This window comes from Macaca mulatta, chromosome 7 (assembly GCF_049350105.2).
Source record: "Macaca mulatta isolate MMU2019108-1 chromosome 7, T2T-MMU8v2.0, whole genome shotgun sequence".
Taxonomy (NCBI): domain Eukaryota; kingdom Metazoa; phylum Chordata; class Mammalia; order Primates; family Cercopithecidae; genus Macaca; species Macaca mulatta.
In genome coordinates this window covers 59,217,093-59,232,387 of record NC_133412.1, presented here as the reverse complement: position 1 = coordinate 59,232,387, position 15,295 = coordinate 59,217,093, and the positions used below count along the sequence as shown (strand labels likewise).

Here is a 15,295-nt window from a genome sequence, read left to right as displayed (position 1 = left end):
TCTGGTTGAATATCATCTTGATGACTGGAGCTCCAGTAGCCATCCGGGAATTTGTGACCTTGATGGTGGAAGCCACAGGCCAATATGATAGAAGGATGAGGAAGAGGCCGAGTACCAGATGGCTGAGGAGCCACCATACCAGTCCTAGATTCGAGTTTCCACTGCTTCTGTGAAATAAAAATCAATCACAAACTTTTTATCTTGTTTAAGCCACTTTTAAAAGTCAGTTTTCTTTTATATGTAGCCTACTAATCCTATCCAAACAAGGCTTGAAAAAAGTTTACTACAGCTCTTTTTTGTTGTAATAGCAGAATAATTGGTAAAAAAATGCCCATCAATAAGAAAATAAACTATTAATGTAACAATACCAAATAAAACTGTGCAGCAGTATAAAGAATGAAAGGGTTTTTTTGTTTGTTTGTTTTAGAGATGGGGGTCTTGCTTTACTGACCAGTCTGGTCTCAAACTCCTGAGCTCAAATTATCGTCCTACCTCAGCCTCCCAAAGTGCTGGGATTATAAAGGCGTGAGCCACCGTGCGGCCTTTTTTTTTTTTTTTTTTTTAAGGTCTTCTTATGTAATTAAACATTTTAAAGACATCTGCTGATGAGCTGTTTAAAACAAGAAGAATCTCAAAAGCATCTCTGGCCAAAATCTTTTTAAGAAACAAAAAGTAGCGTGATTCAGCCTTGACAAGGATTAGTCAGAGCCCACAGTATTAAGTTGAAATCAAAGAAAGGCAAGCTTTTTTGGGGATGAATAGTAATCTTTTTGAAAAAAATTTTTTTTTTCCTTCAAGTTTAGGAGATGACAAATATTGAAATCTGGTTGAACTGAATCCTCTTTATTGATAAGGAAAGCAGTGGGCTCGACCTATTTCTGACTTTCTGAAAAAAGTTGCCCTACCTGCCACTCACTTCTTTTTAACTGGCTATTCTCAAAGGAAATTGCAAGAGACTGAGGATAAACGTCTGACATCCAGAAATGGGCTTTTTAGAGCTGAGGCAGCCTCCAGAACTTCCATTTCCAATTTATTTCACAGGCGAGAAACTGAGGTCAACAGGGACGTAGGTTAATGGTTCCTGGAGGCCCTGAAGGAACTTCTGGACCTGGCCTGTGCGTTCCAGAGAAAAAGGTCGGCCTCTGACGGAAAACGAAAAACGAGCACTCGGGAACCCACCCAGCCGGCGCAGAGCGCCTCAGCCGGACCAAGGGGAGGAGCCAGTGGGGCGGGCGGGGCCAAAATGGCGGGGGGGTGGGACTTCCAGAGGCGGGGGCCGAGGAAATGGGACGGGGCGGGGCCCGGTAGGCTAGCGAGCGCCGGGAGGCGGGGCCTCAAGAAGGCGGAGAGGAAGGCGTGTGCAAGGCGGGGTCCGGCGCCGGCTGCGGCCGGGGGCGGGGCCCGGGCGGCCCGCGCAGGTGGGATCGGCTTGTCTGCGGCGCTGCGCGGCGAGGCCAAAATGGCGGCTTCCAGCTGGGCGCGCAAGGCCGTGGTCTTGCTTTGGGCCTCTGACCTGCTGCTGCTGCTGCTGCTGCTACCACCGCCTGGGTCCTGCGCGGCCGAAGGCTCGCCCGGGACGCCCGACAAGTCTACCCCCCCTCCCCGGAAGAAGAAGAAGGATATTCGCGATTACAATGATGCAGACATGGCGCGTCTTCTGGAGCAGTGGGAGGTCCGCGGCGCGCTCACACCCTCCTGGCTCTTCTCTGTCCGGAACCCTGTTGCCACTGACCCCTTACCCATTCTGTCTTGGGACCTTTCTGACCCCCTAACCTCCTCTACTCATGCCTTGAACCCTTACCCACTGAAGCCACTGCTGACCCTCCATTCCTCTTCTCGCGCGCCCTGCTGACCCTCGCTCCAGCCCTCTCTCATTCCAGTGCCCTGTTCCCCCTGCCACTTCTCAAGCCACTCCAATCAGGGGTCAGCCCCTCAGTGTTCAGCCTTGCTCTCCCTTCACTTTTCAGTGCCCTGGTTGTCTTTGCGTTGATCCTTGTGGTCAGTGAGCCCTGCAAACGGGGAGAGAGACCTTTCCCATTCTACTAAAGAGCATTTCCTTCATTTTCCTTTTGTTTTGGGGTGAGTGGGTGGGAGAGTGGGTTGCAGTGAAGATGGTCTTCCTTAATGGTTATCTCAGCTGTCTTCTAAATCAGTAGAATGTTAGACTTCCTGTTTTGGTGTATGTCCCTGCTGGGAATTTTGTGTTTTTTGTGGGTGGATTTATTTTACTGAGGGGAGAAGTAGCAATGGCTAGTGGCTCTGTATCGTGGAACTCACGCTTTTTGTTCAAAGGAGAGTACGTTTTCTCGTTTGTCACTTGGATGGAGCAGAGTGTGCAGTTACAGGGAGTGTGTAATAAGCTTTTAAGGTAAAGATTACTGGCCAAAATCACATTTCTGCCTTTCCCCCTTCCTGAGGTGATTGTACTGTCCTGGCTGACTTGCATAGCTGTGGAACCTTGGGCATGTCTAGTTTCTAGGTCTCAATTTCCTTATCTGCAACGTGAGGAGGTTTACTGGATGGTTCCTAAGATTCCTTCCAACACTGATGTTTGTTATTTTGTGATTATCTCTGTGTGTGTTGGGAGAGGAGGGAAAGACTTTCAGACACAAGTTTAAAATACCACCTGATTCATCTGACTAGAAGAATGCAGTCCTGTGTTTTCATGTGGTTATCAGCAGCTGATGGAAAGATTGGGGTAGATTTGAGTGTAGAGAGAACGTCCCCATTCACCATCTCCCTTGCAATATCCTTCTCTTTTTGGACTACAGCAAATAAAGCCTTTTGATCTGCCAGATTGAGAACATCACCTCATGAGAAATCCTCCCCTTGACCTACTCAGACCCTGAGCTAGACGAAGAGGTGCTGCAGAGATGAACAAAGATTGCACTGGGAACAGTAGATAACAGGATGGATGAGCAGGGAGAGAATTTGCAGGCCAAGAAAAACACATTATCTCATTTAATCCTTTTACCCATCCATGAGGGAGCTACTTATCCCTATTTTCTAGATGATGACATTGAGGCACAAAGAGGCTATTTAACTTGCTCCACATCGCACAGCAAACTAGTTGAGTTTCAAAATCTGTCACGACTTTAGAGCCTGTTCTTTGAACTGTTTTACCTGCACTGCCATACATATTGGTGAACAGAAGTGCAAATGAAGGATGGTGAGGAAGACGTGGATTAAGCTAGAAACTGCAGGAGCAGAGTAGAAAGGAGAAATGTGAGATTTTTATACTTTTAACATGGCTTGATGGTTGATTTTGTTTTTTTAATTATTTTTTATAGAGACAGGGTCTCCTTATGTTGGCCAGGCTGGTTTTGAACTCTTGGCCTTTGCAATCCTCCCACCTTGACTTCCCAAAGTGTTGGGCTTATGGGTGTGAGCCACCATGCCTGGGCAACTGATTGATTTTGTGAACAGCAGGGCCACATAATATAGTAAAAAGACAGATTGGCCAGGCGCAGTGGTTCACACCTGTAATCCCAACACTTTGGGAGGCAAAGGCAGGTGCATCACCTGAGGTCAGGAGTTCAAGACCAACTTGGCCAACATGTTGAAACCCCATCTCTATTCAAAATACAAAAATTAGTCAGGCATGGTGGCGGGCACCTGTAATCCCAGCTACTTGGGAGGCTGAGGCACGAGAATTGCTTGAACAAGGGAGGCAGAGGTTGCAGTGAGCCGAGATCATGCCACTGCACTCCAGCCTGGGCGACAGAGTGAGACTCTGTCTCAAAGAAAAAAAAAAAAGACAGATTTTGAACTCAACTTTACCCCTCACTAGCTACTTGATCCTAGTTTTAGGTATCTGTAAAGCCAGAGAATGCCCTGCTTTGCAGGATGCCTTGAGGATTAAATGAGCTAATGTTTGTAGACACTCTACAGACATGAGGACCCTTCCCCAGTAGCAGTGTTTTTTATGTGGGAGAGCGTATCCATCTCTGTGGGTGCTTTTTTTGTAGGAAGCAGTTCTTCTCTTGTGACCGTCTCTAAATCCATACCCTCACTCCTTCCCCAGCAGTGTGAGAAACAGTGCTTCAATGAGAGGCTGTGCCTCAGATGTGTGGAGAGAAGGTGAGAATTCCTTCCATTGTGTTAGAACTAATTCTGAGTCCCAGTTGGTGTAGAAAAACCAAAGGTGGTTATTTCATTTTACGTTATGATAGCCAGGTATAATGGGAAGGGGCAGTTGGAGGGATTTGGAGCCAGAAATGTGGTTTGTACTTCTAGCATGTGAGTAAATTAACTAAATCATTTATCCTTTCTGAACATCATCTTCCTCATATATTAAATGGAAGCCTAGTAGGATTGTTCTGAAGGTTGGAGATAATATATGTAGAGTGCCTGGAACTTAGTAGCTACTCAGTGGATGTCACTTATTATTTATATCAAAAACCATAGGAGGAAGAAGAGGATTTGCAGAAAGGGGAGTTCAGCTTTGTAGCTTTTGACTTCGGCAAACAGTAATGAAGGAGCTACAAAGCCAATTGAAAATGCAAGACTGGCCTGGAGGCAGGGCTAGGACTGGAGTCAGGGGACTGCCAGACTTGTCCCTGGCCCCACCTCTGCCACAGGATAAAGATTGGATTGTTTTCAACATAGACACACTGATCATAACAGGTTAGGTTACCCAGACTAAGGGTAGAAGCGGTTAATTATGTACATCTAGGGTATTATTTTTACACTTCAATTTTAACTAACATAATAATATATATTTATGGGGTACAGCGTTGTATTTCTACCCATGTATACAATGTAATGATCAGTTCGGGATAATTAGCATATCTGTCACCTCAAACATTAATCATTTATTTGTGTTGGGAACATTTAAAATTCTCTCCTAGCTGTTTGAAAATATGCAATAAATTATTGTTAACTATAGTCATCCTGCAATACTATAGAGCACTAGAATTTATTCTTCCTATCTAGTATAATTTTGTATCCATTCACCATCCTCCTTCCCTATCTCCCCTCCCCTTCCCGTCCTCTAGTAACCACAATTCTAATCTCCACTTACGTGAACACAACTATTTTAGGTCCCACATAAGAATGAGAATGCTCGGTATTTGTCTTTCTGTGTATGGCTTATTGCACTTAACCTAATGTCCTCCAGGCTCATTAGGGTACTATTTTGCAATTTTTTTTTTTTTATGTAACTGAAACACAGACATATAAAATGGAAATTAAAGCCGCTTTTTTTTTAAGTCTCTTGAAACAATTTTTACCCATACTATATACACTAGACTTAACGACTATTTAATTATATTTGCATTAACAAAGAAATGCTGGGCTGGGCTTAGTGGCTCACGCCTGTAATCCCAGCACTTTGGAGACGGAGGTGGGTGAATCGTTTGAGCTCAGGAGTTCAAGACCAGCCTGGGCAACATGGTGAAACCCATCTTTACCAAAATTACAAAAAAAAAAATTACCCAGGTGTGGTGGCATGCACTTGTGGTCCCAGCTACTCAGGAGGCTGGGTTAGGAGGATCACTTGAGCCTGGCAGGCAGAAGTTGCAGTGAGCCAGGATTGCACCAGCACCGCTGCACTCCAAACTGGGCAATAGAGTGAGACCCCATCTCAAAAAAAAAAAAAAATGCTGCTTGGGACCTACTGAGTTAATTTCATGATTATTACTGAAATCAGTCTGAAAAATGCAAATATTCTAGGGTATGGAACCAACTAAAACTCTTGCAGTGTTTTGAGGAGACTATAACAGATGTTATGGAGAATTAAGATAAAGACAGAAACAACCTGTGAATTTGGCAACTAGGAGGTCCTTTGCGACTTTGAGAGTGTAATTTCCATGTGGTGATTGTGGTTGGAGGCCAGATCACAGAGGCCTAAGGAGTCAGCAGTGTCATAGCCAACAGATACAGTACTGAATACTGTTTGCCTTTAAGTCATTACATCCCCAAACAAACCTTAGGAGGGAGACGCTGTTATTGCCCTCACCTTTCCATTATAGGTAAGGAAAGTTATTTTCAGATGGGCTAAGTAACTTGCACAAGGCTGCATAGTGATGGAGCACATCCATCCAACAGCACAGCCCATGCTCCTGTCTGCAAGTCGCCACCAGTGACTCTTTCAAAGCAAAATGAGAAAGAAACATGTCAGTTGAGAGGGTGGCAGAGTTGAAAAGAAGGTTGGTGCGTTACATGTGGTCACATTACTGGGGCCTTGGAGATCACTTTGTTCTGCTTTTCATTTTGTAGATGAGGAAACAGGCCTCGAGGAGTAAGGATTCTTAGGCAAGGTCACAAAGCTAGTTATGTAGAACTGAAACCAGATCCCAGGTTTGATGTCAGTATGGATCACCTTTGAGCACTGTGTAGAATTCTTTCATTTTTATTTTTTACTAAAATTATTTTTAATATAGTACATTATTAATGGTATCTTAAATCTGGGCCCTTCAGAGATTGGTCAAAAGCACCAAGTAAGAATGACTTAGTGGCCTTTTCTTTTTTTTAGGTAACAGCTTTATTGAGATTTAATTCACATGCCATAGGCAGTTTACCCATGTAAAATGTGCATTTTAGTTTTAGTATCTTCGGAGAGTTTTACAGCCGTCACCAAAATCAATTTTAGAACATTTTTATCATCCCCAAAAGAAACCTTCAACCACTCCTGCCGTTTTCTCCCAACTCCCTAGCCAGCCCCAGGCAATCACTCATCTACCTTCTGTCGACAGATTTATCCATTTTGGACATTTCCTGTAAATGGAATCATAGAATGTGTAGTCTTTCATATCTGGCTTCTTTCACTTAGCATAATATTTTCAAGGTTTATCTGTGTTGTAGCATGTATCAGTCAGTACTTCATTTATTTTTTTCTTTTTTCTTTTTATTTTTGGTAGAGATGGGGTCTTGATATGTTGCCCAGGCTGGTCTTTAACTCCTGTGCTCAGGTGATCCTCCGGCCTCAGACTCCTAAAGTGCTGAGGTTACAGGTGTGAGCCACCGTACCTAGCCAATACTTCATTTCTTTCAGTTGCTGGCATTAGCCTTTTCTCCAAGGAACCTGGTTCCTTGGTTCCAGAACCTGGTTCTTTTAAAGATTTTTTATCTGTCATTCTATATTCTATGTATTAGGCATGGTGGCTAATGCCTGTAATCCCAGCACTTTGGGAGGCCAAGGTGGGCAGATCACGAGGTCAGGAGATCAAGACCATCCTGGGCAACATGGTGAAACCCCGTCTCCACTAAAAATACAAAAATTAGCTGGATGTGGTGGCGTGCGCCTGTAATCCCAGCTACTCAGGAGGCTGACCCAGGAGAATCACTCAAACCCAGGAGGCGGAGGTTGCAGTGAGCCGAGATCTTGCCACCGCACTCCAGCCTGGTGACAGAGCAAGACTCCATCTCAAAAAAAAAAAAAAGTTACCATTTTGTATTAGTAATTTATTCATTTGTTTTTATCCCTATGGGTTCAACATTTGTTTGAGGGGTTGTAAGTCATACTATTATTTATTTTGATGTTGAGATTATTTCAAATTTGGCCCCTGAGAGCTGCTTCAAGTTGGCTTCCGTGTCATTTTGACATGTTCCACGATTCTTCGAGCACTTTACTACTTTGTGATGCAGGATTATTCTAGGCTCATCTTCTGTCTCCCTTGCTATAAGCCTGTTCTCCGATGAACCCAGGCTCTTTTACATATTTTTATCCATCTATCTGTTTACTCATCTGTTAATCTATGAAAAACCTTGAGTTTCTCCTGATACCTTCAATTCCAGCCTAATACCACAGGGCTCATTCTTCCCCCTTTCATATTTGTAGTTTCATTTCCAGAAGTTAAGAACCTGGCTCTCATTATCCTCAATATGTTTACTCCTTTTCTCAATCCTAGAGGTCACATAAGATAGTTTCAGAATGGCTAACCCATGCCACTACAGAAAGCAAACCTGCTAACTGGAATTGAATATTTTTGTACAATACCTATTATTTAAGTGAAATGGGTATACATGGACTGCAGATTTTAAGTATACAGTGCAATCTTTAAGACATGGTCTCATTGTGTCTCCCAGGCTGGAATGCAGTGGCATGATCATAGCTCACTGCAGCCTCGATCTCCTGGGCTCAAGCGATCCTCATGTTGCAGCTTCCTGAGTAGCTAGGACTACAGGCACCTGCCACCACACCTGACTAATTTTTAAATTTTTTTTAAGAGATGGGATCTCACTGTGGTGCCCAGGTTGATCTCTAACTCCTGGGCTTAAGCAATTCTCCCATCTCAGCCTACTGAGTAGCTGGGACTACAGGTGTGCATCACAGTAGCTGGGACTACAGGTGTGCATTGCCATGCCTGGCTACTTTTTAATTTTTTTTTTTTTTAGAGACAGAGTCTCACTGTGTTGCCTAGGCTGATGTCGAACTCTTGGCCTCAGGTGATCCTTTTACCTCAGCCTCCCAAAGTGCTGGGATTACAAGCTGAGCTACAGTGCCTGGCCTGCAATAAATTTTGATAAATGGATATTTCTGTATAATCCACACCCCTGTCAAAATATAGAACATTTCCGTCACCCCAGAGAAGTTATCTTGTGTCATTCTCAGTTAATCCTACCTTGTCCCCCTTCTACAGGCAACACTGTTCTAATTTCTGTCACCCTAAATTAGTTTTGCTCATTCTTGAATTTTAAATAAATGGAATTGCATAGTAAATCTTATTTTGTACCTGGCTTCTGTCACTTAACGTTTTTGGGATTTGTTACATGTAACAATATTTGTTCTTTGTTGCTGTGAAGTATTTCATCATATGACCATACCAGAATGTGGCCATTTTTACAGCCTACCATGTTGGGTAGATTGTACGAGAGTTTAAAAGCTCTAGAAACCCATCACATGGGGGCGCTCTGTGATTGGTAACCTGGGTTTGGGTAGTATTTGCTACCTGAAACTTAGACTGTATTGAAAGTTAAGAAGAGGAAGAAAATCCCTAGTTTTCCTTTTTATGTTGTAATTTAAGTCATATACATGCACCTGACATCATGCAGATGTTTTTGCCTGTACCAGTTAAAAAGCAAGATTCTGATGATAGGTTTGATGCTTTTCCCCCTACCTGATAGAAAGATGATGAAATTGAAGAAGGAGATCTTCCAGAACACAAGAGACCCTCAGCACCGGTCGACTTCTCAAAGATAGACCCAAGCAAGCCTGAAAGCATATTGAAAATGACGAAAAAAGGGAAGACTCTCATGATGTTTGTCACTGTATCAGGAAGCCCCACTGAGAAGGAGACAGAGGAAATTACGAGCCTCTGGCAGGGCAGCCTTTTCAATGCCAACTATGACGTCCAGAGGTAAAGCACCAACAACCAGCTGAGAAAATCATAGGCTGTGCTGGGTCTTTTCTTTATTATTTATTAATTATTATAATGATGATGATTTTTTGAGACAGAGTTTCGCTCTTATTGCCTAGGCTGGAGTGCAATGGCTGGAGTGCAATCAGCTCGCTGCAACCTCCACCTCCCTGGTTCAAGCGATTCTCCTGCCTCAGCCTCCCGAGTAGCTGGGACTACAGGCGCCCGCCATCACGCCTGGCTAATTTTGTATTTTTAGTAGAGACAGGGTTTCACCGTATTGGCCAGGCTGGTCTTGAACTTCTGACCTCGGGTGAATCACTTGAACCCAGGAGGCAGAGGTTGCAGTGAGCTGAGATCATGCCACTGCACTCCAGCCTGGCAGCAGAGCAAGACTCCATCTTGTGGGGGGTCGGGGGTGGAAGCATTTGTTGGTAAAAGCTGTTAAGTTTTTGTTTTTATTTTTTGTAGAGGCGAGGTCTCACTATGTTGCCCAGGCTGGTCTTGAACTCCTGGCCTCAAGTGATCCTTGCACCTCAACCTCTCAAAGTGCTAGGATTACTGGCATTGACTACTGTGCCTGTTGTGTGTGGTTTTTTTTTTAATGTCTCAGTTGATCCTAAAGTTTTATTTATCTTTGAATCTTTAGCTTTTATTTCATCTGAACAGAAGGGTGTATAGCTTAGTTTAGCCTCTTCTGCTAGAAGTTTCTGCTCAGTGGAGAGTGCTTTTGTGTGTAGCTATGTTCACACATAAAGCTCGGACCATGCTGTTAACAGATAACTAATTTGATATGAAGAAGCTCAGTTTTCACACCTGAGTATGGTTCTGAGGTACAATTTTAAGAAATCTTCTTTTTCCTCAAGAACAGTTCTGAAATTTGGGGTCTGCAAATATTCTAGTCTAGGAAATATGAAAGTAATGACAAGAAATGGGAGGAGTACTTAGAGAACATCCGGCCAGCAAAATATTTTCAATTAGCTTAAATAGACACCTAGACAGAGCAAATAAATGTCTTGGTGATGTGTGCTCCGGAAGGCCCACTGGTCTCTGTGGAGCGGTGGGAGCGTTATAAACTGAAGGGGGAACACGTGGTGTAGTCCCTAAGGAACAGAAGAATCATGCCTGCTGGCCACACTAGGACCCCACCCAGGCCTCATTCTTTCTGCTTTGTTCCTTGGGACTTTTTGAGTGTGGGCGAGCTGGGCTGCTTGCTGCTGAGCTCCGGGGCTAGGATTTCTGTCCAATAACCAAGTGTCCTCTTGAGTCCTTCATAGCCTCTTACCATGACCCACTCTAAGCCATTGGTTTTCCACCTTTATCAGCACAAGCCTTTTGTCCCATAAAATTGTAACTAGACACTCTAGAATATAAAACGGATACAGATCAGATCGAAGCTGCCTCTTTACCTCCCCAGCAGCAGCCCCTGGGCCACCTCTGCAGTGTCCTAGAGAGGTTTTCCAAATGTTTGCTTTTAACATGGGCGTCCATTTATACTACAAAGAAACATCCAATGTCTGTTCCTATTTTGTTCTGAGCTGGGTATTTAATAGTTCTGCAAGCTAATATTTTCATGCATGAGATATCAGTAGCTGCTAGGCCTTGGAAAATCCAATTTTTTGTTCCATATTCATGTGGAATTTGAAATAAACATGATAAGTGCCAGAGAATTGCTCCGACCCATTAGCACCTTACTAGTACGTGCTGACTGTCTTATTGCGTCTCTCTGCCCAAGGTTCATTGTGGGATCAGACCGTGCTATCTTCATGCTTCGCGATGGGAGCTACGCCTGGGAGATCAAGGACTTTTTGGTCGGTCAGGACAGGTGTGCTGATGTAACTCTGGAGGGCCAGGTGTACCCTGGCAAAGGAGGAGGAAGCAAAGAGAAAAATAAAACAAAGCAAGACAAGGGCAAAAACAAGAAGGAAGGAGATCTGAAATCTCGGGCTTCCAAGGAAGACAATCGAGCTGGGAATAAAAGAGAAGACCTGTGATGGTGCAGCAGTGGCGCACTGTGGAGAGACAGGTGGATGTGGAGAGCTGTTTGCCCAGCTCGTGGGGTGGGAGTGGTCTCAGGAAACTGCACACCGGTTGACATTCTAGTTTCTTCTAGAAAGGGTCTGCCACATGACCAGTTTGTGGTCAAAGAATTACTGTCTAATAGGCTTCAAGTAAGAAGACAGGTGTTTTCTAATTAATACTGGACACTGACAAAGTCATGTTTACTGTAAAATTACCTAACACGGAAATATGACTGTGTTGCTTTTTCCCATTTACACGTGGTGAGTCAACAACTCTACTGAGATTCCACTCCCCTCCAAGCACCTGCTCTGATTGGGTTGCCTTCTGTGTCCATGTTTTTTATTTTCTGTCAACTAAAAGGATAGCAAATTCTGATCGGAGAAGTCTTTAAAACTCTTGACTTAATTGAGTCAAAACTCTTCATGCCATGTACATCATTTTCATTATGTTAAAAGTAAAATGTGCTTTGTGAACTCAGATCTATCTAAATATATAGCCGGGAAGCCAGGGTGTGTAAATACAAAATCTATGCAGGAAATGCAGAGAACAGAAAATACGTCACTTGAAATCCTAAGTAGTATTGAATTTCTTTGACTTGAATCTCACTCATCAGTAAAAGAGAACTCTTGATGTCCGTCAGGTTTTATGTGGTCTGTAAAGTTAGGGGTTCTGTTTTGTTTCCTTATTTAGGAAAGGGTACTACTGGTGTCGAGGAGTTATATGCTCCATTTAATGTGACAGTTTTAAAGGATGTAAGTAGGGAATCAGAGTCCTTTGCAGAGTTTGACAGAAGACTCAGTAACCTCATTTATTTCTAAACATTTTTCTTTGATAAAGTGCCTAAATCTGTGCTTTTGTATGGAGTTAATGTCTGATTTTGCCGTTCATATGTTAGAGCCTACTCTGAATAAGAGTTAGAACATTTATATACAGATGTCATTTCTAAGAACTAAAATTCTTTGGAAAAAACCCTCAATTGTGATTTGAAGAAATTAAAAATAGCACATTACATGGTTAGAAAATGTCAGTGTTAAATAATGGTACAAAGTGAAAGGTATAGCCCTCTCTTGCTGCCAGTAGCTTGTCCTGGTGGAAGCTGCTGTTAACAATTTGTCCCCCCACATCCCCCTCCCTGCCCACCCACCAAAAAAAGTACATTTACTTACGTAAATGTACTTATGGTGATGTATGTTTGTTTTGGCCTCACAGCTTCTGTTTCCCCTTAATTTGGTAGCTGTTCACATTTCCCTCTAAAGAACCACACCCTCTGCATTCTCAGTTCTCTACTTTGGATGGGACATTTGCCCTGCAGTCCCCGCACCCTCCAGGCCATGCCCACTCCAGGATGAAGCTTGTGTGATCTATGGTACTAGGGTACTAGGCCCCGAAAGAGGCTTTTCTTGTTTCTTCTGCATTTTGAACCTGGAGCAGAGCTGTTGTAGGCCCCGCCCTTGGAGAGGAGAGCTGTTTGACAGTGGGGCCAACACAGACAGTGGGGAGAGAGTGCCACACCCTGGTGGCATAAACGAGTCCCTGAATCATGCCATGGCTGAAACAAACCCTGTCCATGGGCTTTTTCTGTTTTACTTAGGGCAATTTGAATGGGTTACTGTCCTGCATAGCCAAAATGGCCCAGTGTAAAGCAGCTGTTTTGATGAGATAATTGCTTTAATTAAGCAAAAGGTAACAGAGCTTTTACTCTGCCTTGTACCTGGTGTTTCCACTTAGGAGCCTTCTGCTGTCAGAATGTGCAGATCTGTCTTATTGCTTTCTATGCAGTGTGCCCCCACTTCAGCCAGTAGTTCTTGTGTGTCTGTTATGTACTAGGTACTACAGGGTGCTAGGACAGTGTAGATACAGCCTCTGCTGTTGTAAAACTCAGTGATTTGGTGGGGGAAGACAAATGTCAGTAACGTACAAAGTAAAATGGCAGCTGTTAGAAGTATGAAAGGGGCAGGGTAGTGGGAGGTAGAATCTTCCCTGACCAGGTCGGGACAGCCAGAGGCCTTCTCTGAGGGCAAGAGGAAGAAAGGAGAAATAGAGTAAGGCAGGCAGAGGGAACAGTCTGAGCTAAGACCCTGTGGCTGGAAGAGGCAGACCCTGTGGCTGGAAGTGGCAGAGGGAGAGGCTGCAGGAAGGCCAACGGGGAGGCTGGGGCCTACTGCAGGCCCAGGCTGGAGTAGCATATGGAGTTTGGTAGGAATTTGGGACGCTCTGGTGGATCTTAATTGTGATGGGATGAGTGTGAAAGGCAGTCCAAGTTACACTGGTTGCACAGGAGAAGTGATTAGAAGAGGACCCCAGCAGGTGTGAGCTGTGAACTGGGAGGTGCTTCAGTAGTGCAGGCCATAGCTGAAGGTGTCCTACATCAGCAGGGTGGTGGTGAGGTTTGAACCACCAGAGTCCCTGCTGATGGACACTTGAGTGTTCAGATTTTTTGCTGATATATTAAGTGCTACAGTGGACATTTTCATACAAAATATTTTGGTACACTTTTGTTTATATCTGAAAGGTAAATTCCTAGCAGTAGAATTATTAGATTAGAACAAACAGAATTTAACATTTTGGTGTGTATTGCCAAATTGCCCTCCCAAGTGGTTTAGTCAGCTTACCCTTGCCAGCAATAGATCTATCCTTGCCAGCTCTGGGCATCACATTTACCAGTTTAATAGATTGTAAAACCATATCTTAATTGGCTACCCTGAAGCCACCATACTGGAGAGGCTGCATACAGAGTTTCACGTGGAGAGAGGGATGCCCAGGAGGCCCACCTGCTCCAACCCCAGCTGCATGAGTCTTCCAGCCCAGGCACAGACCTGTGGAGAAGATTTAAACATTTGCAGCCCCAACCTTCAAGCCATCCCAGTTGACACTGAGGGGAGCTAGCGTAAGCTGACCTGAGAAAACAGTCTGCAGATTCACGAGCAAAAGAAATGTTGTGCTGGGCACGGTGGCTCATTCCTGTAATCCCAGTACTTTGGGAGACCGAGGTGGGTGGATCTGTTGAGGTCAGGAGTTTGAGACCAGCCTGGCCAACATGATGAAACCCTGTCTCTACTAAAAATTAGGTAGGTGTGGTGGTGCGCGCCTATAATCCCAGCTACTCAGGTGGCTCAGGCAAGAGAATGGCTTGAACCTGGGAGGCGGACGTTTGCAGTGAGCCAAGATCGCACCACTGAACTCCAGCCTGGGTGACGAGGTGAGACTCTGTCTCAAAAAAACAAAACAAAAATTTTTTTGAGAGAAATGTCATTTTTTGTTTGTTTGTTTTTGAGACAGGTCTCACTCTGTTGCCCACGCTGGAGCGCGGTAGGATCACAGCTCACTGAAGTCTCGACCTCCTGGCTCAATTGATCCTCCCACCACAACCTCCCAAATAGCGGGGGGAAATGTCCTGTTTTTAACAAATTTGTCTTCCTTTTTCTCTTGTTTTAATATCTAGTGATCTAATAAATTTGGATGATATCTTTTGACTATCAACTATGAAACCTGTATTAGATATATACATCTTTCCTTCTTCCTTCATCTTCAGGCTTTCTGGTTTTGATGGTGATACTGTGGCTTTTGTACTTCTGGTGGTTTCCTTTATACTGTTAAACCTCTTTTTTTTTTTTTTTTTAATTAAACCAACTTAGTATGCATTAACCAGTGAACAAGGGAAAGGAACTCACAAACTCTTTTCTGTGTCCCTGATTATTGTTTAATAGTGTTTGTACACTGACAAGATACATAGTATCCACCTTCTGTACCCATGATGTCCACCTTTGTGGTTGGACAAAAGCATGCAGGGTAGGACATTTCTGAGCCTTGCTTTTTCCCCTGGGAGTTTTTTGTTTTTTAAGAGATAGGATCTCTTGCTGTCTCACCCAGGCTAGAGTGCAGTGATGTGTTCATAGCTCACTGCAGCCTCAAACTCCTGGGCTCAAGCTATCCTCTTGCCTCAGCCTCCCGAGTAGCTAGGACTACAAGCATGC

The 15,295-nt window shown here is 44.0% G+C and overlaps 1 protein-coding gene across 1 annotated transcript; it reads left to right on the top strand.

Moving 5' to 3' along the window:
- The first annotated feature begins 1,426 nt into the window (after positions 1 to 1,426).
- MESD (mesoderm development LRP chaperone) lies at positions 1,427 to 12,171 on the top strand. Its single transcript, XM_015142865.3, has 3 exons — positions 1,427 to 1,672; positions 9,067 to 9,299; positions 11,035 to 12,171. The coding sequence occupies exons 1-3, from the start codon at positions 1,460 to 1,462 to the stop codon at positions 11,291 to 11,293; spliced, it is 705 nt and encodes a 234-aa protein (XP_014998351.1). The 5' UTR covers positions 1,427 to 1,459; the 3' UTR covers positions 11,294 to 12,171.
- The last annotated feature ends 3,124 nt before the right edge of the window (positions 12,172 to 15,295 follow it).

Bases quoted from the DNA above. Each gene is read 5' to 3' on its own strand.
- MESD (XM_015142865.3), top strand. From the start codon at position 1,460: ATGGCGGCTTCCAGCTGGGCGCGCAAGGCCGTGGTCTTGCTTTGGGCC. The intron at 1,673-9,066 runs GTCCGCGGCGCG...CCTACCTGATAG, and splicing joins GTCTTCTGGAGCAGTGGGAG to AAAGATGATGAAATTGAAGA. The intron at 9,300-11,034 runs GTAAAGCACCAA...TCTCTGCCCAAG, and splicing joins GCCAACTATGACGTCCAGAG to GTTCATTGTGGGATCAGACC.